At 33.2% G+C, this 25975-nt stretch overlaps 2 protein-coding genes across 4 annotated transcripts in view; one reads left to right on the top strand and one right to left on the bottom strand.

Annotated features, from left to right (window-relative positions):
• LOC115878779 (cell surface glycoprotein 1-like) overlaps nt 1-25975 on the bottom strand; it is a 253310-nt gene that overhangs the window by 190768 nt on the left and 36567 nt on the right. The window contains exon 1 of one of the 3 annotated variants that reach the window (XM_030895377.1): nt 866-1121. The exons of the other annotated variants lie outside the window; for them this stretch is intronic. The gene's annotated coding sequence lies outside the window, so the exon portion shown is untranslated. Of the gene's footprint in view, nt 1-865; nt 1122-25975 lie in introns of those variants that run through there. 3 annotated transcript variants of the gene reach the window in all.
• Nucleotides 21138-25530, top strand: LOC115878796. The gene is made up of 5 exons (XM_030895402.1): nt 21138-21461; nt 21523-21856; nt 22011-22379; nt 24798-25107; nt 25307-25530. The coding sequence occupies exons 1-5, from the start codon at nt 21198-21200 to the stop codon at nt 25467-25469; spliced, it is 1440 nt and encodes a 479-aa protein (XP_030751262.1). The 5' UTR covers nt 21138-21197; the 3' UTR covers nt 25470-25530.

The raw sequence follows: 25975 nt of genomic DNA, 5'->3' as shown, positions 1-25975 counted from the left end.
ATCCTTATACAGTAGCGCTGTCACGATAAGAACAGATTATAACTTATTTTAAAATCAAGACATTGAAAACACTCAGATTCGTATTAAAATATAAAAAAACAACAGATTAACCCCCAAAGAAGTTGAAACCAACGCAATCAAAACTCTTTCGTGCAACTTTGTAGTTATAAATAGTCAAATCTCGTAGGCAAAATATCAGCTATGTGTAGGAGCAATTTCTCAGACGATCGCCTTTTCTTGATTTTAAAATAATTTATAATCTGTTCTTAACGCGAGTTTTCTTCCGACCAGCACGTGTTTTTTTTAATGAACCTTTCAAGAAGAAATGAATGAATCTGGCAACGCCGACAAAATTTGGAGGAGTTTTCGCATAGAAAGTAGCCTGTTGTAGCAATAATTAGATGTTTATATTTTCATTAAATTATGGATCATCCACACTTTTTTTTGACTTGGAATACTTATTTCGATGTATGCTTTCGAGTGATATAAAAAAAAGTACAAAATTCGGAGGGTGTTATATCTGACAAGCACCACAGACTGTAGTATAGAATATAAATCTCGAAGAAAACTTTAGAAATAATATTTATCATAACATCTAAAGCAGTGTCCTGAAAAATAATAAAGGTTTTTTTGTCTTACAATCAGATGAAAGAACGCATTCATAACGATTTTAACATAATGTGCAACTCACTCGAAAACTAATTGTTTTCTTTTTGTTAATTACCAACGTCAGGGCTTTTAAACTATTAACACAAATTAACAATAATAACTATTATATCCAAGACCGATTATTAAGTCAACAGATATCCCACACATTATGCAGATTTAAATACAGCACATATTTAAATAGATTAGAGTTACTGACCTGTCCCAACCACAAAGTTACCAATGCAGCTAATGAAAAATAATAATCCTTGCTTTTCTATATGAACAAACACTTCAAAAAGTTAAAAATAACACAACCAAATTACGTTTTAAATCGAACACAATAAACCGATTCAACGCACAAGAAGAGAGCCCGAAACTCGAGACAACGTGAAGCCAACGAAAGCGTTTTTATGGCAGAGCAAGGTGGCCTTTTTTTGAGGTGGCTCCGAACGCTAATCACAGTTCAACTGTTTGGCCGGATAGGAAAAGAATTCCTCCGGCCGATCGTTCGGAGCGGATCCAACGTTGCCGGCTCGTGCCGCTTTTAATCGCTTGGGCGAAGAAAGGGAAGGTGCTGATAACGTCACGTGGTCAGTTGGTTACTGTGGCAATCGAAGCAGACAGTCGACAGTTTCTATCATTAAGAAATTTTATGTTTTGTTAAGCAATTTATAACAGGGTCGAAAAAATGTTTTTTTAGATATTTTAGAACTTTGTCAAATATGTTTTTATGGTTTAAAACAGAGTTATTATTGTTTTAAACACTTGTTTTCAAGTTTGTTTAAAACAAGGTTTCCGAACAAGTTTTTGGAAATTCCGGACAAATGAGCTTTGAAATCCGAACTTGCTCGAAAAATAAATTTTGCGTGTGAATTTATTTATACAGGGTGTTACAAAAACCATGTGCCATCTCTCGTGGGGAGATTCCTCTCGTAAAAATAAGATTTATTTATCATATTAACGTAGGTCCGATTCTGCTTAGTTTCGTATCTACAGGGTGTTAAAGTATTCATCTTTTTTCGATTTATTGTAATTTTCTTCCAAGTTCTTTTAGCGATTGGAATGAAATTTTGAGGGTAAAAGTTACTATAAGTGCGATATATTTTAATGATAAAAAAGTGTCGACATATTCACCAGGGACGTGCATATGGGTGGTCAATGGAATATTTTTTAAAAAATAATATATGAGCCATTGATTTTTTTCTCCTGTTAGCAAAAGTGAGTAGAACGTTAAATGCTGATTCAAAGTTGTCTCTTGATATTTTGTCGATTTCGGTCTCCTTGATGAGATAAACGCAATTTAATTAATTTGCCATAATCCATTTCTAATAAAAAACCTTTAAAAAATTTAATGTCATTAACTTCCCAGAATGTTAAATAAGTACTTATTCATTCTTCTTCAAAAAAAATTGAAAAAGGTTCCTATAAACATGGGTGCAGAAATGCATAGATTTAAAGTTACAGGATGTTAAAACTTTTAAAAAATAGACCTTTGGTAATTAATTTAAAAACCATTATTTTTTTTGGAGAATTTACTAGAGTACATTTTAATAAAATTTAGTAATAAATTACATTAATAAATAATTTATTAATTTTATTTTTATTTCAATTTTATTAACTGTAATTAATAAAATTGCGTTTATCTCATTTGGGGCATCGAAATGGACAAAATATCAAGATAAAATTTTTAATCGGCATTAAATGGCCTACAAAATTTTGCTAATAAAAGGAAAAAATCAGTGGCGCACATGTTTTATTTAGAAAAATATTCCAATGGTAACCTATATGCTAGGGATGTCAATCCCGGGATTTCGGAATCCCGGAAGAAAATTTGCCTCAAAAAATCCCAGGATTGCATTATATAAATACCGATTTTTCATGCCATAGAGTAAATTGCTTAATTTCGGAACTAAATAACTTAATATTTCCCTAATTAAATCAGAGATAAAAAAGCTTTTAATCAGACTAGAGCTCGACAATTCATCAGATACTTCTAGAAGAGACCAGCAACGACAGCGAAGAGGATGAGCTTCCCATTGCCGAACTTCTGAGAAGAGAAGACTCAAGGAGAGAAGACTAAACTGCAGAAAGCATTACAACAATCTTCAAAGCCGATAAAAACCAAAAGAAGTAATAAGACGCGATTGTCCGACATTATTACCCAAGGAATTGAATTATTTTCAAATGGTGGTAGTTGGGGACGTAATCTCCAAAAAGCATTTGAATTTTTATCAACCATGAATGGTTGAATTTTTATCAACCTGAAGGCCACTAGCGTGGAATCTGAAAGATGTTTTTCTTCGGCAGGGATCTTATGTAATAAGGTTCAAGACGGGGGGATGAAACTTTAGACGCATTAATATTTTTGCGCTATTTTTTTAAACTTTGTAGCTATAATTTGTTTGCTAAAATTTGTTTGGTGTTCATATAATTTTTTTTAAACAGGTTTTTGTTAATTTTCGTGTTTTGTTATATTTATATTAATTTTTTTATGATATTAGGTATTTCATTGATAATTTTAAACCCGGGATTTCTATGTTCTACGGATTATTCGTTGGTTTCTATGCAATTTGACAAATAAATAAAGCTGTCTCTTTAGTTGTCAGTTTTGGGTCAATATTTGTTTTAATTCTCTTTCGTGTCGATTGCTGATTGAATTGGAGCCAGAAATGGCTCAAAACGAAATAAGTAAATTACCAACAGATATTCAGGCTGAGGCGACAAACGCCATATCCAAACTACTTCCATTTAAATCCCGAATAACTTATGAAAAGAAATACAAAAATCTTCAAAAACGGAAGCAATTAAAAAACGTGCTAGAAGAAATAGTTTTTAACCTATCCTCGCTGTTAAAGTATCATTTAATCTACCTTTGCGGTTAAAGTACTATTTTATCTACTATTTTTGATAGATATAAGGCAATTTTAACAGTTGCTGTGGAAAAAAAAATAGTTAAATAACACTTTTTATAACTGGCCAACTCACGAAGAAAATTATAAACAAAATATTTACACAGTTCATAATAAAAAATGTATGGAACAATACCTATTGTCCCATCCAGTAAGACTCCTTACGCCAGTTTGCATCATTCATTCCCCTGAAGCAAAAAAACTTGAAAAGAATGTCAAACAATATGAGAGGGGGGGTTGTTAATAAAATATTTGTGGATCGTTTTACAAATTCGTGTTTTCTTAAGAAATATAAAAAACTCTGTTTAAAAATACAATTTGTATAAAATTCCTCTTAGTAACAAAAAAAGTAAGTCTTCTATAATTGCACAATTAACGCTAGGCGTCGGTATCGTGCATAACTAAGGCCGAATCAAGCAATTAAACGAAGGAGTTAAAGTGGTTAAAGCGTGTGAAAATTGCAAATGAAACGCATGCATATCCATGTAATTATGCATTGTTGTAAAAGCCTCGAAAATCAGTTAGGTGTTTTAATAAAAACAAAATAACTTAACGCTTTGGTGTCGAAAATTAAATAATAATTTAAAGTGTGCATTCTAGTTATTAAACATTAAGAAATAACAGCTTGGGGTTGGATCAAGTGTTATTATTAATAAAATAGTTTGTTTTATTTATGTTGTTTTATTTGTTCCTGTGGAATATTACAAAGTTATATTTGTACATAAGTTTTATTGATAAAATGAGGGACGTTTCTTGAAACTTGAAAGTAAGTCTTTTTTATATTTTTCTTTTGATGTTCTTGTTTGTTTTGTATTAACACGTACCGTTTTTTTTAAATAAAATAACTCGATTAGATTTTTTCAGTTTTATACAGTTTTTTTTCACAATATTTTGAAGTAATCACTTATCACTCAAATTTTAAATATATTAATTTCCTGCTATGCGTTCAAATTGTACCAACTTATTTCTTTGTAAACTAAAATAAACTACTTTGAAATTAAAATGACAGACACATCTATTACTGTCAAGGATCTTGTCGTTGGATACACTATACTATATTTTTTTTAAACCAGTACCTTTTGGCATTATTTTTCTGCAGTACTAAAATCCATTATTTACCTATCGTGTGATGTCGTTATTTTACAGCTACTTCAGTAAAATACTTCAGAATAATTTAACGCATGTCAAGTTACATGTTTTATTCTAAGCAATGTGCCTATACTATTCAGCTTGACATTCCTGCTACACCAGGAAAATTCTCAACATCCGGCAACCTCGCGGCAACCGCAAGGGCGGACGCTGGGAGCACTACCATGTGTGTACTTTCGACTATACGTGGATGTGTGTAAAATGTGTTCTCCTCGTGGAGGAAACATAAACGCGGTGACGAATAGAAGCGACAGGCGACGAAATCGTATTAGCTCAAGGGGAACGAACTATGTCTATATGTCAGTAAATTGAGGCGCTCGCGGGTGCAGTACACTTGCCTGCGCCAAGGTTATGGACAGGGGGAATCCTGAAATTAAATGGGGAATGGGGCCGATACGGACCTGCCCGATCTCACAGAAATAAGTAAACATAGAGATACCCTAGTATACACCCAGCAGAGCTGAAAGCTCACAGAAAACTTAAGTCTTTTTTTGACTTAAATCATTTAAATGACTTAAATCATATGATTTTAAGTCCAATCAAAGATTTAAGTCATTTTACAAAAGATTTAAGTCTTTTATGAGATTTAAGTCTTAAGTCTTTTTTTTTCATATATTTTTATCATAAATTTTTAACAGCGATGTGTTTATTATCTTTAGTTTCACAAAAGTAGTAGCAGATGTGAAAACCGTATCTTTAATCTTTGAGAAACACTAAACATACAAAAATGGGACAACCTGTACAAAGTACCACGAAATTTAATTTTAAGTTGTTGATGTTTTTATACCAGGTGCGTCTCAAAAGTGGCTCACCCCTATAACTTTTTCATTTTTTTTAGATAAAAAAATGATATTTAGTATGTTAGTATATGACATAAATTAGTATTGATTGACGTATTCAATTGTTTTCTGTCACTTCCTGTTTCACCGGAAATTACTACAACCTTTGATTTTTAAATGGCACCCTTGGTATTTTTTTACTTTATTTGATAGAAGACATTCTAAATAGAATGAGAGATACAAGGGAGTTTGTAAGGTTAACAGGGAAGTTGGTATCCATATGTCCAGCCATTAAGTACGGTTATTTATATACCAAATTGTTTCGAGAGAGAAAAAATTTTAGCGTTAAAGAGTAATAAAGGAAACAATTTTGAGACATTCTAAATAGAATGACATATTATGTGTCAACTTTTGACATTTGTGCTTAAAACAAAATTGAATTTTAGATTTCAATCCAGAGTGCCATGGCTGTGTTAAAAACACTAATTTTTAATCAAAGATAATACAGTCGAAAAAAAATGGAAATCAACTTCTTCGAACCAACATTGTCTTAAATTTGGATATTTTAGAGTACGTTTTTGTTCACATGTATCACTGACCGATATCAAGTATTACTAATCAATGAATAACACTTGTGATAACGGTAATTAACAATTATTTCAGAACTCTAAGTTCCTCTGCTTCAATTGTAAAGTTTACTTATTTATTTGATAGTACGCAGATATTTTCAAGGATGAGTTTTGATAAACTAGGATATTTTGAACCCAAATTTTAAGTCTACTTGATAAATACTTGATAAAACGGAATCAAATAGAGATAGGTGCAACTATTTCGTTGTTGTGGTACTTTATTATATTTACTAATCTATATGTAGTATACAATTCATAAACGTTTCCGAAAACACAAAGTTTACTTATGACTTTCGACCGATAGATTTCGAAGATATTTTTCAAACAATGGCAATATCGCATCTTGTTTCTCCCGTCATATGAATTTGACATGATTGGACATTTTATTCATTTTAACCCATATTATTCGTTTTAATGTATTCATTCATGGTTGATTAGTAGCGCAGCAAGTAAGGTGGGTGGACCATGGAAGGCTATGTTCCTTTGAAGGCCAACTATAAAAAAGTCATAGTTATTGTAATGTGATAACAAATTCCTTCCACTCACATTAAGCTCCTTTAAACTCAAGGACACAGACTTATTATAACTTATTAACTTATTGTCATATAAAAATTTGTTATTGTACATAGAAAAAAAATTGCTTTGATTTCAGTTAAAATGTCGGTAGTATTCCAATGAAAGCCGGTGGTTGCTTATAAGGCCAATCAAAAATTTGACGGTTAACCTTGCTAGAGTACATGGGCCTTACTAGGAACATTTTCAAATCATGAAAATATATACTGGGAAAGTTGAAACAATGTTTCATGTTTCTAATATTATTATTTACAAAGGTTATTTAACTTTTTAGCCAAAAAAATATTTTGGCCTTACAAAGAACAAAACAATAAAAGGCCATTATAGGTCATCTTTGTTTTTTGTAATTTCATTCTAAAACGCATTGGCAACTTATTTGTTATATAATACTCATTACTATAATTTTTAAATAATTTCCATTAATATATTCTTAGTTGTACGATTGTGTTCAAGAAATATTCGTTGAGTTTTTTAAAGAAGATTATAATATTTTAAGCATTTAAATTTTCCTTTAAATGAAAGAGCCTTTTATGTAATTTTAGTAAAAGCGGATATTTTGATTAATACAACTCTAGTTTTAAGTTGAACGACTGATTTATAATATTGGCCTTGTATGGAGCCCTGTTCCTTGCAAGGCCGTTTGGAAGAGCTTAATAAAAGTTAAGTTTAATAAATAGTGATTAAATCTAGATAAAACAAAGTAATGTATACCGGGTGCGTCTCAAAAGTGGCTCACCCCCTATAACTCTTTTATTATTTCAGAGAGAAAAACGAGAAATGGTATGTTAGAATATAACATAAATTAGAATTGATTGATGTATTCAATTGTTTTTGGATACTTCCTTTTTCACCGGAAATGACTACAACTTTTGATTTTTAAATGGCACCCTTTGTATTTCTTTTACTTTATTCGATAGAGAATGTCACTCTGAATAGAATGACTACAGACGATCAAATCTATTTTTCCAAGGCTCCATGATTAAAAATTAGTGTTTTTAACACATCCATGGCACTCTAGATTGAAATTTAAAATACGATTTTTTTAAAACGAAAATGTTAAAAGTTGACATGTGATATGTCAGTGTATTTAGAGTGACATTTTCTATCAAATAAAGTAAAAAAATAACGAGGGTGCCATTTAAAAATCAAAAGTTGTAGTCATTTCCGGTGAAACAGGAAATGACCAAAAACAATTGAATACGTCAATCAATCCTAATTTATGTCATATACTAACATACCAAATCTCATTCTTTTATCTAAAAAAATAAAAAAGTTATAGGGGCGAGCCGCTTTTGAGACGCCCCCGGTATATTACACAATAAAACATAGTATTAATTAATAATTTGTTTCTTTCATTTATCCAGTAAATAAAGTAATAAAAACTGTTTATTCGTTACAGTAGCTTTCCGTGGTCCATCCACCTTACTAGTTGGTGTTAATTCAAAACAAATCATTTACATTCAAAATCGATGTCGTTATCTTGTTTCCTACATTTCCGGAAAGCTCTCGAAAGAAATCCAATTTTAGTACAAACTCCCCCGTAACACTACAGAGATTTCCAGGCGCTCAAAATCTCTCCTAACGACGTACGAAATTCGTACTGCTCCGCATCCGAAATTATAAACAGGCCCTCACAGAAGAAGCATCTTATTTCCTGCCGACGTAGCACGAGACACCATAAAATCTTTATTGCCCTCTTTACTTATCTCTGTCCTCGAAAATCACAATATTATAACGAAGTCTCATTTGCCCCACATTGCGAGTTTTGAACACTGATCATTTTTCTACCAAATACAACTATTTGTGACTAACTAAATATGTAAAAAATAGAGGTAATCAGACATTTAAGAGAGCATTAAAATAAATGAAGTGTAAGGGAAAAAATAGACGATGTCACAAAACTGACTGAAGCTATTATTAGTGAAAATATGAATAAGTCTGTAAAAATTTGAAAATTTTTGGGTCAAGGAATCTTTGCCCGATTTTTTTTATCATCATAAAATATGACAAAATTCAAACAAAGTTAAAAATGTGATACCTTTAAAATGAACTTTGATTTGGTCAAAAAATATTAAATTTTAGCCGAGTTATTATACAATTATTTATATTTGTCATATGTAATAATATCTCCGGAGCGTTAAGACTTGGAGGAGAGAATTGTTGGAGACGGAGTATCTCCAAAACTAATTCTACGTAAAAAATGTTAAGGGCCATTTTTATAGGTAATTACCTAAGCTTCATTTTTTATTTATTTTGTTTATATTTCCACACTGTAAAAAGCAAACCAACATCACTAGATTGAACGTACGGGGTCTAGAGAACAACGATACCGCGACGCCTTCCGGGAAGAAAATCCTGTAAAAGAAGTAGATGGTCCAACCAAGAAGCTAATCTGCCCAATCATGGCACAAAATGGCGAACTTCTAAAAGAGAAAGAGCAAATCAGAAACCGCTGGAAAGAGAATTACAGTCGTATCTTTAACAAAGAAAACAACCCCAATATAGAAGCACTAACAAAATACCTCAGTATAACAGCCTCGATGAATTAGATATCCCAATAACAGAACAGGAAATAATGGCCTACATAAAACAGCTTCAAAACAACAAATCAGCTGGCTATGACACGATTCCGGCGGAAATCTATAAGTGTGGAAGTAAAGAACTTTACTAAGTCATATTAAGGCTCTCTTCGATGGCATATGAGAAAGCGGAGAGGTACCTCTGGACTTTTGCAACGCGAATATAGTGAATATATATATTTAAGAACAAAGGAAGTGTATCAGACTGCGGAAACTACCGGGGAATTTCAATACTGGCTATCGGAGGAAAAATTCTTGCAAAAATTATGTCAAACCGCCTGCACCCACATATAGAAAAAATCCTCCCAAAATCGCAAACGGGTTTTCGCACCAACCGCGGCACCGTCGATTCCATATTCTCCATCCGCCAACTACAGGAAAAAGTAAAAGAGCAGCAGTCTAAACTTTATGTTGCATTCATCAACCTAACAAAAGCCTTCGACTCTGTAAACAGAGATGCACTTTGGGCAATTATGAAAAAGTTCGGAGTACCAAACAAATTTCTTACAGTGTGTAATAGCTCCATAACAACAAGTATCACATCATCGACACCTTCCTAACAAATACAGGAGTTAGGCAGGGATGTTTCTTATAGCGCCTCTCCTATTCAACATATTCATGGAAGCGCTCTCCATTATAGTTATAGTGGACAGCAAACTACAGGAGAAAGGATTTTATATAAGAATTAATTAAATAAATCTTTTGGTGTATCTTAACTGTATGGTTCATTTCAGTTAGAGATTCATAACCGGTGAAATAAAGTATCGTCATATTAGCCTATTGTTTTAAAGACGGCATAAATATCTCTGGTGAGCCTATAGACCATCAAATAAATATTCGAAACAATGGATACGCAACGGACTATAGTAGATCTCGTCTTTTAGCGAGGAAGGAACAGGTCTGTCTCGTCAAACATGAATTTTATTCAAATTGCTTCGTGTTTATAAAAAAAATCGGTAAAAAAACTTTTAATTTAAACGGTTTTATCTTATGTGCACTGAAAACTAGAAAATAATAATAACAATTAGGTATTTTGAACTTCTAGTTCAGAAATATTTTAGTACTAGGCAGAATAGCTTTTAGGCATATTAGACTAAAATAAAAACATGGGGCCCCTCTGAAATCCTACCTATGGCAAAGCATATCTTTATACTTTGGTAAATCATGAGCTCGGCGTTCGCTGGTGAAGCCGCCACGGCTGGTTATTGATTGTCAAAATCTCCAGTTATTAGTAAGTCGATGCAATCCACACTTAGTATAGAAGAAAGTATTACAGCAATAGTTAATGGGCCCCACGTTTTTATTTTAGTCTAATATGCCTAAAAGCTATTCTGCCTAGTACTAAAATATTTCTGAACTAGAAGTTCAAAATACCTAATTGTTATTATTATTTTATGTTTTCAGTGCACATAAGATAAAACCGTTTAACTTAAAAGTTTTTTACCGATTTTTTATTTTCTAGTTTTTAGTATTTAACGGAAATGCCTACCGAATATTCCTCATTCTATTTAATTCATTTAGTGCATCATTATTACATGGTGTTTTACCTGATAATTTATTACAATCTGACGCTCAGGTGTTTCTGACGCTAACAACTCTCTCTGTCTATCGCGTTCTGATGCTAGCCTAGACTCATGACGCTCAGGTGTTTCTGACGCTAACAACTCTCTTTGTCTCTCTCGTTGTGATACCAGCCTAGACTCATGACGCTCAGGTGTTTCTGCCGCTAACAACTCTGTCTGTCACGTTGTGATGCTAGTCTGGACTCATGACGCTCAGGTGTTTCTGACTCTACCAGCTGTCTTTGTCTCTCACGTGGTGCTATTAACCTGGCATCATGTTGCTCAGGTGTTTCTGTTGCTAACCGTTCTCTTCGTTTCTGTAGTCGACTATAGGTTTCATTTTCACTTTCTTTTGCGCGTTTCGTTCTATACTTTTCTTTCGCCTTTTCGAGCCTCCTTTTTCGTTGTGTAGCAGTTTCGTTTTTATTTTTGTTTGTTTTTTTATTTATTGTTTCCATGTTGTTCCCACGAGTAATGGACATTTTAACGGTCGACCCCCCCAGAGGTTCAGTAGAGAGGCAAGGCTATAATATACAACAAGAGGCGCCCAATCTTGAGGGGAAAACGCTTGGGACATTACATTTTTAGCCACCCTAATGCCATACAGTCCTCAGCACGTTTTAACCTATTACCTTAACTTGGGTGGTAAAGCTACAGCTAACTACGTAGGTACAACTAATCACCTATTTTTTTTATCTGTCCTTCTAACGTCACACAATCTTGGACACAACTGTTCTGGACACGACTACTCATGCCTTCACCTAATACGCCATTTTGTAACGACGTCCATCTTGGATTTTAAATTTTGTCATAATCACAGTATTCTACTAGTGTAGCCCTTTCATTTGATGCCCATATTGAGGGGGTTGTGGAAAAATATGAAATCCGCCATTTTGTACCGGCGGCCATCTTAGATTTACAATGTTATTGATATTACTATATTGTATTGTCATCGGAACTAAAGGTGTGTACCAAATTTCAGATCAATCTGACAACAGGAAGGTACTTAAATTTCAATTTCTAATTTTGACCCAAATAAACAAACAAATAAATAAATACCGTACGGGTCGAGCTAAATAAAACCGTTTAATAATAAAGGTTATTTCATTTCAAAATACAGAGAGGAAAATACAAATTACAAACTAATACAAAAGTTATTATACAGTGTATTTCAGAAAGTTCCTATAGAATGGAGATTATTGATTTTTGAAGAGAAAATTTCATATCAATCTGTGAAACAAGTGTGATTAAACATATATCTAAAAACAACAGAACAAGAAAATTTAGTAATTACTATTAGTTTATATATCAGAAAAAAAAAGATATACATATTATTATTTGTTCTGGTGGTGATATTCAAACGAGAGTAAATTATAATGAACCCGGTTAAATTAGATAAGATATTTTTGAGCTTTTGAGCTGGCTGCTGGGCTATTCTACTTGCGACTTTTATAGATCTATTGTGGTCTTCTCCGTATCTCTAAGTTATATTCTCCACTTGTAAAGCTACTATACAAAAAGTCTAGTAACTTGGATACTGAAACATAATATACCCTGCTGGCAAAGCAAAACCTTGGGACGGCGCGGCGTTTACATGTATAGGAACGAATCGCTACGGCAATCAGTAAGTCGAAGAGGGCAAAAATACGAAGTATTTATTACCTAACCACTTACTCTGACGCTAGATTCCATGCGCTTGGGAAAATACTCGTCTTCTGTCTTTATTCAGTACATCTTATTTTGTTAAGCGTGTTGACCTTACTCTTCGTACACACGAAAATCGGCACCCAAGACCAGAAATGTCAGCCCCAGTATACAGATTTTTGCCACTGGCTTATCATTGCCCAGTAGATACAAAGAACGAGACATTTGCTTGCATCGTTTCATGTTCTGACTGACAAAATCTGCAGATAATTTTGTCCGTTAATCACATCAGCTGTTAGTAGACCCACTACAGTTTTAATAGCTTCATTGTCTTTGCTTATAGGGGCTGCAAGTGTTCTACTAGGACGTCTTCCAGCTGCATCAGTCCTACTGAATGTTTTCACTATTCAATTTGTTGGTACCAACTGTTTTGTGAACTTTTGCAGTACTGTAGTAGACTTCTGGACTTATGAATGGCATTTATGTGCTAATAGAATTGACCACCGTGGAATCAACGTTGATTGGGTATCCGCGAAGATAGCAACGAAATGTTCTTTCCTGCCTTATTATTCTAAAACACAATAATTGATTTCTGTTATTTCCGTCTGGAAAATTGTGACATTCTTGGATAGGCTTACTGGTAAAGCTATCTATTGCTGCAGTCTTTCTATATTCCAGCTCCTACGCCTTCTGAATACCACGTTGCCACAGCTTCAATGGATATACATCATCATCATCATTTTCAGTTTATTCAACCATTTCAAATTATGGTGTGGCCCTCCCACACTTATTTAGATAATCTCTTTGTAAGTGTGTCCACTGTTGTCTAATATTGGCTATGCGGGCCCAACTTATACCTGCTAATTTCCTAATATCATGATCCCATCTCCGGTTCGGTCTTCTTCTAGGTCTCTTAATTCCTCCTGGGTACCATACTGTAATTTTGGTGGTCCATCTGTTCCTTTTTGCCAGGTGTCCTGCCCAATGCCACTAGAACGATTTGCTTCTGTGGATGACGTCTATTACCTGGGTCATTTGTCGCATCTACTCTATTTTTTACAGTCTTTTTTAGTTATTCCTGCACTGAAAAAAAGGATCTCTCAGTCGAAATGAATATGACTTTGACCCAAAAGATTGGCGCTTTTCAATAGGGCCAAGAACGGTTTCTTTGCCCAAAGCATTAACTATCTTTTCACAAGCTTTAAAAAATTACTTTAGAGAATAGAAGAATCTATCTGTCCAAAGTATTTCACTCTTGACCCAAAATGAATATGCAAAGAAGATATAGATGATTATTATTAATTTTGATTAAAGTCATATTTTTTGTTATTGTTAAGTATGATATTTTCCAATAACTATTATCACCCTTTCCGTAGCATTGATCTAAATAAATTTTGTGCTTCTTTAACATTATAAAACAGCAAAAAATATGACACTAATTAAAATTATATCAATAACAATATATCAAAGAATTGAAAACGAAATTATATTACCAAAAAAACTTAAACTTTAAGAAATTACAACTTTAGCAGGGGCGGATATAGAAATTTATTTTAGGGGAGGCCCAAATATAAAATAATGCAAAATATGCCTTTCAGGGCGCCATTTTTAACCCAAAAGCCTAATATTTAACCCAATTTACAGATTTTAGGGAGGGCCCGGGCCCCATGGGCCCCCCTCTGTATCCGCCACTGAACTTTAGTTATCATTTAGTCCAACACAGCTTCAGGAAAGAACTCCTCACCAATCCAGAGCGCACCTAAACCATCAAAGTTAAATGGTGATAGCAGAAAGAATAGAAGAGACTGTGGATTTCCTAGTATGCATGTATTGTATTACTATCACATCAGAAAAGTTCTAGTAAAAGACAGCGGCGATAAAACTTCTAAAAGTTAACATCTTGATCGGTGTATTTACCCTGAACCAATATTATTGAAAACCATATCGATATTAAGAAAAATATCACCCATCCCTATCCTGTACCTGTCAGGTACTAAACCCCGACGATGTACAGGCTCTAATTTTGCGCTGCAAGTTGCAGTTTAAATTTTTTGCCGCCTCCCGTACCGCAACCTAAAAAATAAAAAAACACTCTCTACGTTGCGGAAAACCAACGCGGTCGTACTTATGTAAGTACGATCGCTCTAGCATGACGAAAATCAACGAACGCTATGTGCGGTTTTCGAATCACGTGCGCCTCGTTCAGGAAATCCATCGTTCGATAAGACAATGACTAATTTGCAATTAGCAAAAACTGAAATTTAATTTTGTACGACGAGAATTTTTTTGCTTCGCATATTAGCTTATGGTTGAGCATACAAGCTTCCCAACTAATTTCCTAGTTAATTTTGTACTTTTCCTCGTTTTTTTTCTAAATTTATTTTTTTAAGTAAGAAAGTAAGAAAATTGGTCAAGTACGAGTCGGACTCGCGCACGAAGGGTTCCGTACCATTCATTATACTATACAACATTAGACACTATATTTTTATAAACTTTTTTTTGCGATTTAGCTGAAATTTTGAATGCGCGTATAAGTAATTTAAAAAAAATGAAGAAACACATTACTAAAAATTTTATTAATCAATAATAAATATGTAAAAAAGTAAAAATAAATATGTAAAAATTAAAAAAAAATGATTAAAAAAGTCGCCTTGACTAGGATTCGAACCTGCCTTACTACGGCTCCAACGTCATAACAGCGTAAAGTCGTAAGGCCGGGTCCACATATGTAGCAAATTGGTGTATCATATCTCCGTCGCGTTACCCCAACATGTATCATGATCGCTAGTTTGGACGCAGAATTAACGCGATCATATGGTACACCTTTGTGATACCGTATCTGATACATGCCAATCCGAATTTTGGCGCGTATCTTAACACTGCGTATCGGATACACGTATCACGATCTGTCATTTGGACGTGTTTTGATACAGTAGAACGATACAATTGACTTGATACGCAGTGACCCGTCTTGAGGCGGTTTTTCTCCGATCATCAAAGGGGCATCGAGGGTTCCGTCCTGATAATATAAATGAGAATTGATGAACATGATACGACGATACAAGGTGATTTGTTGTACCGTCCACATACACTGATACGCACGCTTGTACGCTGATACGTATGAATTTTATAAGTATGGACGCTTACTTTGGCACGATATGCATATTCAGTCGACACAGCCCAAATAAACGTCCATACTTACGATACCAGCTTTTGATACGTGATACATGATCCTGATACAATAGAGTGCTACATATGTGGACCCGGCTTAACGCTTTAAACCACGCGGCCACCGAGGACTTGAAAGATTCTATGTCAAATTCTTACTTAAAAGATAATGTTTAGTGAAAGTGCTTTTTTATTTGTAAACATTTATTTAATTCTGTTTTTAGTATTTGTTCTTATAGCGGCAACATAGATACATTATCTGTAAAAATTTCAACTGTCTAGCTGTAACGGTTCATAAGATAGACCTTTGTGACAGACAGACGGACGGACAGCGAAGTCTTAGTAATAGGGTTCCCGTTTTTACCCATCATGGTTGGAAACAGAAAATCCCATTCAAATTTTGAATTGTCTAAATATTGGCTACCCTGTTGATTCTATTCTATAGTCATATCATGAATAGTGTTTTTAATGGTCTGCACAATGACTAAAGAATCCAAGGACAAATAACACCCGAGAGCAAATTGTGACGATGTTACCAAACAGTGCCGTGGCACATATTTTTCTTAACCTAGCTGTTTGAAGCAATATTTATATTTTTTGATAATTGTTTTGACTACGCCTATGGTGTATCATCCTAATTAATTACGAAAAAAACGTATTAAAATGTTAACAAAAGGTACAAAACTAGTATCGACGTATAGCACATATCAAGTACATATAGATGTTAATTGAAATTGAAGAATAATTATCGAATTCAATAAGAAAACGCTAAAAAGTTGGAGTGGACTGTTTATTTACCTATGAAACGTAACTCCTGGCTCTTTCTTACCGCTGCTACTTTTACACTTGAAAGCTGAACAACTAATCACCATGGTAATAAAGTTTATACAAAGTTTACTACACACAAACTATTAAAAATCGTTAAAATTGTCGCTGGTGATCAAATGATGACTCATTGTTGTGCCACCAAAACAAAAAAAAAGGTCACAAATTCTGCTGCAGCCCGTATAGGGGCGTTACATGTCCTTATATTCTTTAGTCATTGAAAAAAAATTGTCAAAAACCTGGAAGATTCCATCCGTAACCTGGAATGGGAAAAAACAGAAAGATTAAAGATTTTACTTGAATTAAGAACAATCTTCGGATTGAGAGATTAAGAACAATCTTCGGTTTTTTAACAGGACACTGTCTCCTCAATGAACAGCTCAGTAGACTGAAGTTAAAAACAACGGCAAATGCAGATTCTGTTGGGAAAATGGGGAAATACCAGAACACCTCATCACTGCGTGCGCCATTCACAACCATTCGTTTCATAAACTTTGGTAGATACTACGAATATCGGAGGTGGAGAACTAATCCCTGTAAAACCGTCTAAGATACTGGTTTTTACTAGTTATAACTCAAGAAAATTGGCAGACAATAGATCTTTAAGGTCGCGGTGAACGCCTAACCACATTCTACAAAATATAGTCGCTTTAGGAATTATTAATATTGATTACCTATTTTATAACAGCCAAGAACATGGCTATCTGTAAAAACATCTACAATACTACAATCACCAAAATACATCAATTTCTCTATTTCAGATTAAAATATCTCATTTCCTTTACTATTTTAGATAATACAAGACATAGAACGATGTTCTATGTGAAAATCTACAAAACTTCCATGACATTAAATTTAAAAACCATGTAAAATCGTACCTTATCGATATTCACGACAAAATCCTACTTAGAACCATTTCCTGTCCATAAACAGGTAACAAATTTCAGTGGCGGGCTTCCAAAACGTCTTTCCGGCAGTAAAACCGTCAAATAAGCAAAACACTCTCGAATTTATTATATACAAATCTTTTAAAAACGGAAAAGAATAAATAAACTTCAGTTAAACACAGTCTTTTTGATTCTTTTGAATTTTACGTAAATTTTCTAAAATTATTTCATGTATTATGTAATTAATAAGTATTTTGTATTTTAGAAATACCATATGATCGAAAAAAAGGCGTCAAGTTGGCCTGGAAATAAGCGATCGTTATTTCCCTGCCAACTATAACACCGTTTTTTCTTCGATCGTATGGCATATTACCAGTAAAATATAATAAACTTATACAAGAATAATAAACCTAGGAAACTCCCAATATTTCTGACCAATTACTATGATATTTTGTCTGAAATTTTTATTATTACGGAATTATCACTATTCTTGAGAAATATACAGGGTGGTCCGAACTTTATTCCGGAAACTTCGGCAGCATATTCTGCAGATAAAAGTTCGTATAAATGTATGTCCTAAAATGCTTAGTTTCGGAGATACAGGGTGTAGAAGTTTCATTTTTATTTCGATTTTTTCCAAATAATTTCTGAAGTAACGACAACATTTTTATGAAAATAGGTGTCTTGGAGTTTTTTGACATAAGAAATTTGATTTTGATGTCAATATGACTCCTACTAGTAGAGGGCGCCACCTACATATTTTTAACTGGTTTGAAGAGTAATAACTTTTCGTCCGTACCTGTATAAAACTACTGAGTAAAAAAATATACATTTACGACGTTTTTTACGTGAAAAAGGTCTCTTGGTAAAAATCGCTACGAGTAATGGTTTTCGAGATATTTGGAATCGAAATTATCAATACCTGTCATCATTGACATAAATTTAACATGTTAACTAAATATTAGACTGAAATAATAAATTTGAAATGTTTTTGTGCCAAAAGTTCAACAGAAACTGTTTTATCATCATTTTTTGCAGAAAAATTTATGATTAATTTAAAAAAATAATAATTTCCCAAATCCCCCAAAAAGCTATCCACTCAACGTGTTTATTTTTCGTCACTAATGACGTGCATTGTCTACTTCCATTCTAAGAGACCATTTTTACGTAAAAAGTCACAGAGATGTATATTTTTTCACTCGTAGTTTTATACATATACGGACAAAAAGTTATTACGTTTCAAAACAGTTAAAATACATGTAGGTGGCGCCCTCTACTAGTAAGAGTCATATTGACACCAAAATCAAATTTCTCACGTCAAAAAACTCCCAGACACCAATTTTCATCCAAATATTGACGTTGCTTAAGAAATTATTTAGAAAACATCGAAATTAAATTTAAACTTCTACACCCTGTATCTCCGAAACTAAGCATTTTAGGACATATATTTATACCAACTTTTTTACTTATTTTTATCTGCAGAATATCCTGCCGAAGTTTCCGGAATACAGTTCGGACCACCCTGTATGTTATTGTGATCAATATTAATCAGCGCAAAAAGACCGTTTTTTTTTCTGGTTCATTCAATCTCTTTTTTGCTCTAAAAAAACTGGAATTAGGTACTCAATAAATTATAACAAAGCTTTTGGACTTTATTTAACATAAAAACACATACCGATCATTAATAACGAAAGAAAGAAAATATGGTACGCCCCTGTTGCTTACATCCATAAGTTATCAAGCGAGTAAGACGTGTTTGTCATGTTGGTCAGCAATCTCGACATGTCAGCCAGAATTGTTTAAGCGAGGATATAATATTTTGGTACGCTACAGTGAACCCGACGATAAATCTTAGGCCGTAAATAAAAAGATAACATCTGTAAGAATATATTTTTTTAAATTTTACTATTAGGATACAACCACAGATAAAACTTTTTATTTTAAAGCTTCATTCAGAACCTCGAAATTAGTGGAATAAATTAGTGGTTTCCATTAGCGTAGGTAGAAGTTTGTTCCTCTAATTTCAATGTCAGCATTCAGAACGTCAAAACTTAGTAGTTATAATTTTCAATTATTTGTTTTATATAAGTCGGTTCAGAACGTTCTACGACGTTTTCCGACACCTAACCTCCACTCTTGTCTATTTAGCCAGAGATAATCAGGTATTTCTCTATTTTCTAGTTCTTTATCTATTTATTTTTATTCTATTTTCACGTCGTCATATTCTTAATGATTCGTTCACTGATAGCTTCCCATGAATGCACATGTTTTCTAAGGTTTCTTTTTATAAGTACAGATACTCCTTATTGTGCTCTTCGGTCTTTAGATACTCCTCTGTAGAAATGGTCATATTGGCCCATGATTTCCGATCCTTGTCCTTTTTTCTTTGTCTCTGTGATTACCGCGACGTCTAGTTTTAGATTTTTAATTTCTATCATTACTTCATTTATTTTCCTAGTGGGGCCCTGTACATTCCATGTTCCATAACTCATTGTCCTTTTCCGTTGCTTGAGTCTGCTTTGATTTTTCCGTCCAGTTCCGAGGCTTTGGTTAGGTTTTTTAGCATTTGTATCTTTTACGGGTTATAGGGAGCTAGCCTATAGCCCCAACCCAATTTTCAATTATAAAAACTTAATAAACTTTTTAACATTTACCACTAATTATGCTTCAAAATTTGAGAGTAATGTCATTCTGGCTTTGGATTATCATCCGTCAAGAGAAATTGAAGTTCTGAATGATGCTTTATTTACTAAAGCTTCATTCAGAACCTCGCAATTAGTGAATAAATTAGTGGTTTCAATTACACTTTCTATTTTCAGTTTACGATCATTCACAGTGTTTAACAGTGTTTAACAAACACAATTAAAATTAATAAAATATCCTAGCAACAGGTTGCAGTCAGTTGTATCCATAGAGAAAGCCTAATATTTAGCTTATAAAACAATCAACTTTTAATTTCAAACCACAATTTCTCTTGACGGAAGATAATCAAAGGCCAAAATGACATTTCTCGCAAATTTTGAAGTACGATTAGTGTAAAAAGTTAAAAGTTTGATAACTTTTTCTACTAATTGAAAATGTCTATAGTAAACGCCACGAATGTTTGGGAGTGATTCATCGGTCGCTACCATGTGAACTAATCTGTTCAAGGTCACATAAAACTTAATTCCAGTGCCGTGGTGTTTCAAGTCATATAATAATCAATATAATAATATAATCTGTTGTAATTTGTTGTTTTAACTGTCAAAGTCTTGTCAAAACATATATTTGGTTATAAATATAAAATGGAATGCCCCATTGGTCGCACTGCAAGCACATCAATGGACTGACGCACAAAAACGAATCAATCAAAGAAACGCGATATAGTATCGTCTTTGTCAATCACGCTAACATTTTAGAATAAGTAGGAGCGCAGGTAGATGATTAGACCGGGCCTTTAAAAACCTACGTCTGCGGTAAAAATTTACGTTTTTAATGTAAAAATGATAGCGCGCGTTTCGATTCTAACTTCATCAAGCGATGAATCACTCCCAAACATTCGTGGCGTTTACTTTACCACTAATTTTGACGTTCTGAATGGTTACATTGAAATTAAAGGCTATCCAACCAAATCAACTTCTACGTTAATTGAAACCACTAATTTATTCCACTAATTGCGAGGTTCTAAATGAATCTTAATAATGAATTCCGAATGCAATACATTGCCATTTGTTACGATTTTTTCGCGGTCACCGTATAAATCCAGTAACATCACTAACCAAAGTTATTAACCTATTATTTTTGACATTTGATGAATGAAACGTTTGAAACATGTCTATCAAAAGTGACAAATTACTCCATTCGACATGTCAGATAATACTACCAGTGACCTTTTTACAATCCTAATCCTAATTTTATCTATTCCGATTATCAATTCTAATAAAACAGAATTCTGTAGTAAACCTAGGACACTTTTAGGCCCGAAAGGTACAATAGAGACCAATGAAGAAACCGTATTCTACGAAAATTGTTCGTGGACCATCAGTACACCCCACAATAGCGTAATTTACATAAATTTGATATACATCATGCAAGAAAATAATGAATTCCTGAATACATATGACAACCAGGTAAAGTAACTTCTTAATTACGCGTTTACAATCATAACTTCAAAATATAATATACTTTCAGACTAACTGCTTCTCTATAAAAAGCCCCAATAACGAGACAACGTATATGAACCTCTGCAGTAACAACTATACCGATGTTAACACCGTTTCAATACCAACCAACGAAGTAAAAATCGATCTTGAGCTAGCATTCATGTCTATTTTCATGATGACCTACAGAAGCTATATCGTAAACACCCAGTACAGCAAATTGAAGTGTTCGAAATCACGTCTGGTTCCAAGAAGACCTGAAGATGTCTGCATCAATGGAATGTTGTTTCATAATTTGTCTTGTGGTGTTGGTTCTGTTTCATGTGGGCACGTTTGTTATAACCTGGAGGAACAACAATGTGACGGTAAAAAATAAAGTGCTTTTAGTGATAAACAAATGCAAGACCAAGACTATCTTGGTCTTGGACTTGCAGGTCAAATGCTAACCTTGTTTTAGCAGCATCATATTTATTTAAGTCAAAAAGCGACAAACGAAATAACACAAAACATATTTTTTAGACATTCTGAATTGTCCTAATGGTCAAGATGAAATAGGTTGCTATCCAAAAACATGTCCCAACGAAGTTTTATGCCAGAAAAACTCCAAATGTATTGAAACAAATAAAATCTGTGATGAAAAGAACGATTGTGGAGATTATTTTGATGAATCAAACTGTCCCAATCATTACTGCACACAACAAAACTGTTATACAAGAGACGAAACCAAAGATGTATCCTACGGTGACCACAAGGCATTCATAACAACGCTTGTTATACTGGTTTTGTTGATAATATTTTTCACGTTGCTATCGAAGTGTTTATTATCAAGAGATCACATAAGGAATGTTTTAAACAATCCCTTGGAGATACCTTTACCACCATTCACAGGTAAATAAGTTAAAAAACGTACAAAAAGCGAAACTAGCCTCATCAACAAAGCATTTATAAAACAAACAAAAGCACAAAAAAATATACAAATAATAAAAAATCTAACCTAGCATCGTACAATTCAAAAAAAAATTACGTCTCATTAAAATTACAAATAAAACATACATTGGAAATGGACATTGCAAAACGAAAAAAAAACGTACAAATAAAAATTTTACAATTGGAAAATGGATATAATCATTTAAGAATTATTATAAAATTTGTATTTTTCTTAATTTATAATTTAATATAATTATTTTACATTTTCAGTTTTCAGTTAATAAATGTTTTGAGACGGTGTAATTTTAGTGTATTTTCATTTGAATTATGTGCGTGTTTTTTATTAGTTTAGATTTTTTTTATTTGAGTTCTACTAATAAAAAAGATAAATTTCTATGTATAATTTCTATCCTCCTAGTTTCATCTTTACTTCAGCATTTAATATAAACGATAGGCGTGGTCACAAATTACCTATAACAGATGCGAAAGAACACCGAATTACGCGTTCAGGTTTCGGTGACCTTCAGAAAGAGTTCATAGACAATCCGCATCAATGTATAGTTTGGGTTATTATTTGTTTGGGTGAAAATAATTTGCACCAATATGTTATCGAGGCATACAAAAAGGTCCACAGACTTCGAGACATACGAAAAATCAAGTCCATTTAGCGTGTGTCGCAATTTTCACACCTTAAAAAATTAGTTTTTTATAGCTATAGCAACTGCAGCGACTATGAAAAAAGCTGTGTGATTTTCATAGAAAATAAGGGCACCTGTAATTCATTTGAGAATGTTATAAATCGCTAAAAGAGGTTTGAAATCTCTTGGATTTCTATTAATATTAAATAAATTTTATTAAAAATTGAACTAAAATTGTTAGTATCATTAAAAACAATTCAAATTCAAAAATTGTATCAGTCAAATTCCCTCATTTAAGGTGAATATTAAAGTAAATATAAATACAGCTCATTCTAAGCTCTACTTATCTTTAAGAAAAATTTAAATCATTGTTGCAATTGGGCCTTAATGCCATTTCGAATGAACAATAGTATTAATAATGTACATTATGTACACAAAAAAAAAGGGTTCACTAAAACTAGTTTTAGTTTAGTTTCTTCAATTCTGTTATAAAACAGTGGCGTATCATTAATTCGCTCATTAATTTATGAATAATTAATTTTAATTATTGAAAATGTGTACTTGTTTTCACACCACCCAAGAGGTAAAGTATATGGCGCGTTTATTTTAACGTGTACTCCCCGGAGAACAGACTCCACTAGATAAATTCAAAACTTCTACTTATCTGCACAAGCCCGACGGATCTGGCTCATTGATATCAAAGTCGATCGTGTCTGCTGGGCTGGGCTCATCAGGGTGGTCTCTCAATACGTCCAACTCTTCATCTTCAGTCGCCAGAGGGATATCTACAGGCAAGTCCAACTCCTCTTCATCGGATTCGTCGAGTGACACTTCAGTGACGTTGTCACAGGATATCCCATTACAGTATGCACAAATCATTGAATATTTTAATCCTGCTTTTCTGCATCCGCGGCTTTACCATAGTTGTTGGTTTTGCATTTACAGGATAAAAATACCAACAGGGATTTTGGAGCTGGATCTTTCAACGTTGTGACTGGAGTAATGCCTGTTTTTGTTTTCTTCCAACCCCATTCTTCGGCATCTTTGGTACAATGCAACCCGACCATTTCTGAACCTGGTGGTAAGTTCGCAATGAATGCTGCACAGCACGACAATTAATTATTCATAAATTAATGAGCGAATTAATGATACGCCACTGTTTCATGACAAAATTGAAGGCACTAAACTAAAACTAGTTTTAGTGAATCCTAATCGACATTTGATTTCAGAAAATCGACTATACATAATATATCATTTTACGCAAAATTGTAAAATTTCCAGGGATTTTGTGCCTAAACGGTTGACTTTAGGGAAAATTTTCATAAAACCTTTTTTATAGGAAATTTTATTCTCTTTAATTTTGCTATCCACAAATTTTCGCGAAATACGGATAGTTTTCAAGATATTCACAAAATGCCGATTTTGGGCGCCATCGTGGCAAGATGGCGGCGCCGGTGGCAAGTCTGAAAATGTGCATTTTACGGATTTTAGTTAGGGACCCCAAAACCTATAAACCTGCAAAGTTTCAAAACTTCCGGACTTTTTTCCAAGCAGGCTCCTTTTTTGATCCCCAATGACTGAACTAATATTTCTTTGAAGAGTCTTAAACGTGCGTTTTGTGACTCTCATATTAAGACTCTTTATGAGTGACCCAAAAAAACTGAAAGTTTTGAAAAATCTCTGGCCTCAAAATTTCCCTAACAATTCCCTACACCCCAATATTTACCGTTGAATTTTACAGGACCCGATGAAGATCTACCCATAGAAGACGATTCTTACGAAGAATCCGACTTTAAACCTGGCGGTGAAGTATTCGAAAGGTTTTACCACAATCTGGATAAAATCAGGTACAAACGTAACCATCTAGCGATCGAAAATACCGCCGAAATTATTCAAGTGGCACCTGCAGAGCCAAGTTCGTCGTACGAAAAGTATTTCAAAGGTGTCAAGCCTGTTTTATCCGAAGAACTAGCAGCTCTGGCAACGCTGAAAATTTCTAGGGACAGGTGTCGGGGATTACTAAAAGCAAAAAGCGAAGAAAAACCCTTTACGTAAGTTTTAGATTATTGCAAATATTTTAAAATGATAATTAACTATATCGAAAAGATCATGACCAGTGGAAATTGTCTTGTCATTTCACCGGTATTCAAAATTATCGATATTCAAAATTATCGATATTTCAATATCGACAATTAAATATATCGATCATTTGTGACATCCCTAATAGAAATACATATTTTTATATTTTAGAAAACTATTATTCATCGACCGTAAAGACGATGAAGATTCAAACGAATCAGATGAAGATGTTAGCTATTTCACAAATCCAAAAAAGGACGAAAAAACGTGTAAAAAGGCTAAAAGCGATGGGGAGCAATACATTAAAAGAAAACACGAAGATTTTCCTGTTTAACATCCAAATATTTATCATAATATTTCAGCTTTTAAGTTAAATAATTGTAAATAATGTTTATAGTTCGGTTTTAAAAAGTAAATAGGTGAGTCTATTCTTTTTTTATGAATTTCTTTAACCAAACTATTATTTTTTGTCACTTAATGTTCTATTATATAGTAAAAAAGAAAATTGCAAGAGCATTCTGCTTTTATAAATAGATATATAAATAGATAATAAAAAAATAAGAATATTTTTAAATAATATCGATATTTCAATATATCGATATTATCGCCCATACTTAATATGATTCTAATTACTTCAGAAAAATATTTATTTATCGATCATAACCATAAGGAATATGTTTAAAAACATGTTAAAAAAGACGAAATGTTTTAACAGTTTTAAGTAAAATAATTGTAAATGTTTTTAGTTCAGTTTTAAACAGTAATTATGTTAACGGCTACAGTACGGCATTTAACGGCCTGACAGTTAACTCCTGCATTCCAAAAATTTAAAAAACATCT

Source organism: Sitophilus oryzae, unplaced genomic scaffold, assembly GCF_002938485.1.
Source record: "Sitophilus oryzae breed Bouriz unplaced genomic scaffold, Soryzae_2.0 scaffold_1525_pilon_pilon, whole genome shotgun sequence".
NCBI lineage: Eukaryota > Metazoa > Arthropoda > Insecta > Coleoptera > Curculionidae > Sitophilus > Sitophilus oryzae.
Note: the sequence above shows the minus strand (reverse complement) of the source record. Positions and strands in the feature narration are given on the sequence as shown.

What these genes read in the sequence shown, in the direction of transcription:
- LOC115878796 (XM_030895402.1), top strand. Translation starts at nt 21,198, where the DNA reads ATGTCAGATAATACTACCAGTGACCTTTTTACAATCCTAATCCTAATT. An exon ending in TGAATACATATGACAACCAG is followed by an intron (nt 21,462 to 21,522) that starts GTAAAGTAACTT and finishes ATATACTTTCAG; the next exon opens with ACTAACTGCTTCTCTATAAA. An exon ending in ACCTTTACCACCATTCACAG is followed by an intron (nt 22,380 to 24,797) that starts GTAAATAAGTTA and finishes TGAATTTTACAG; the next exon opens with GACCCGATGAAGATCTACCC.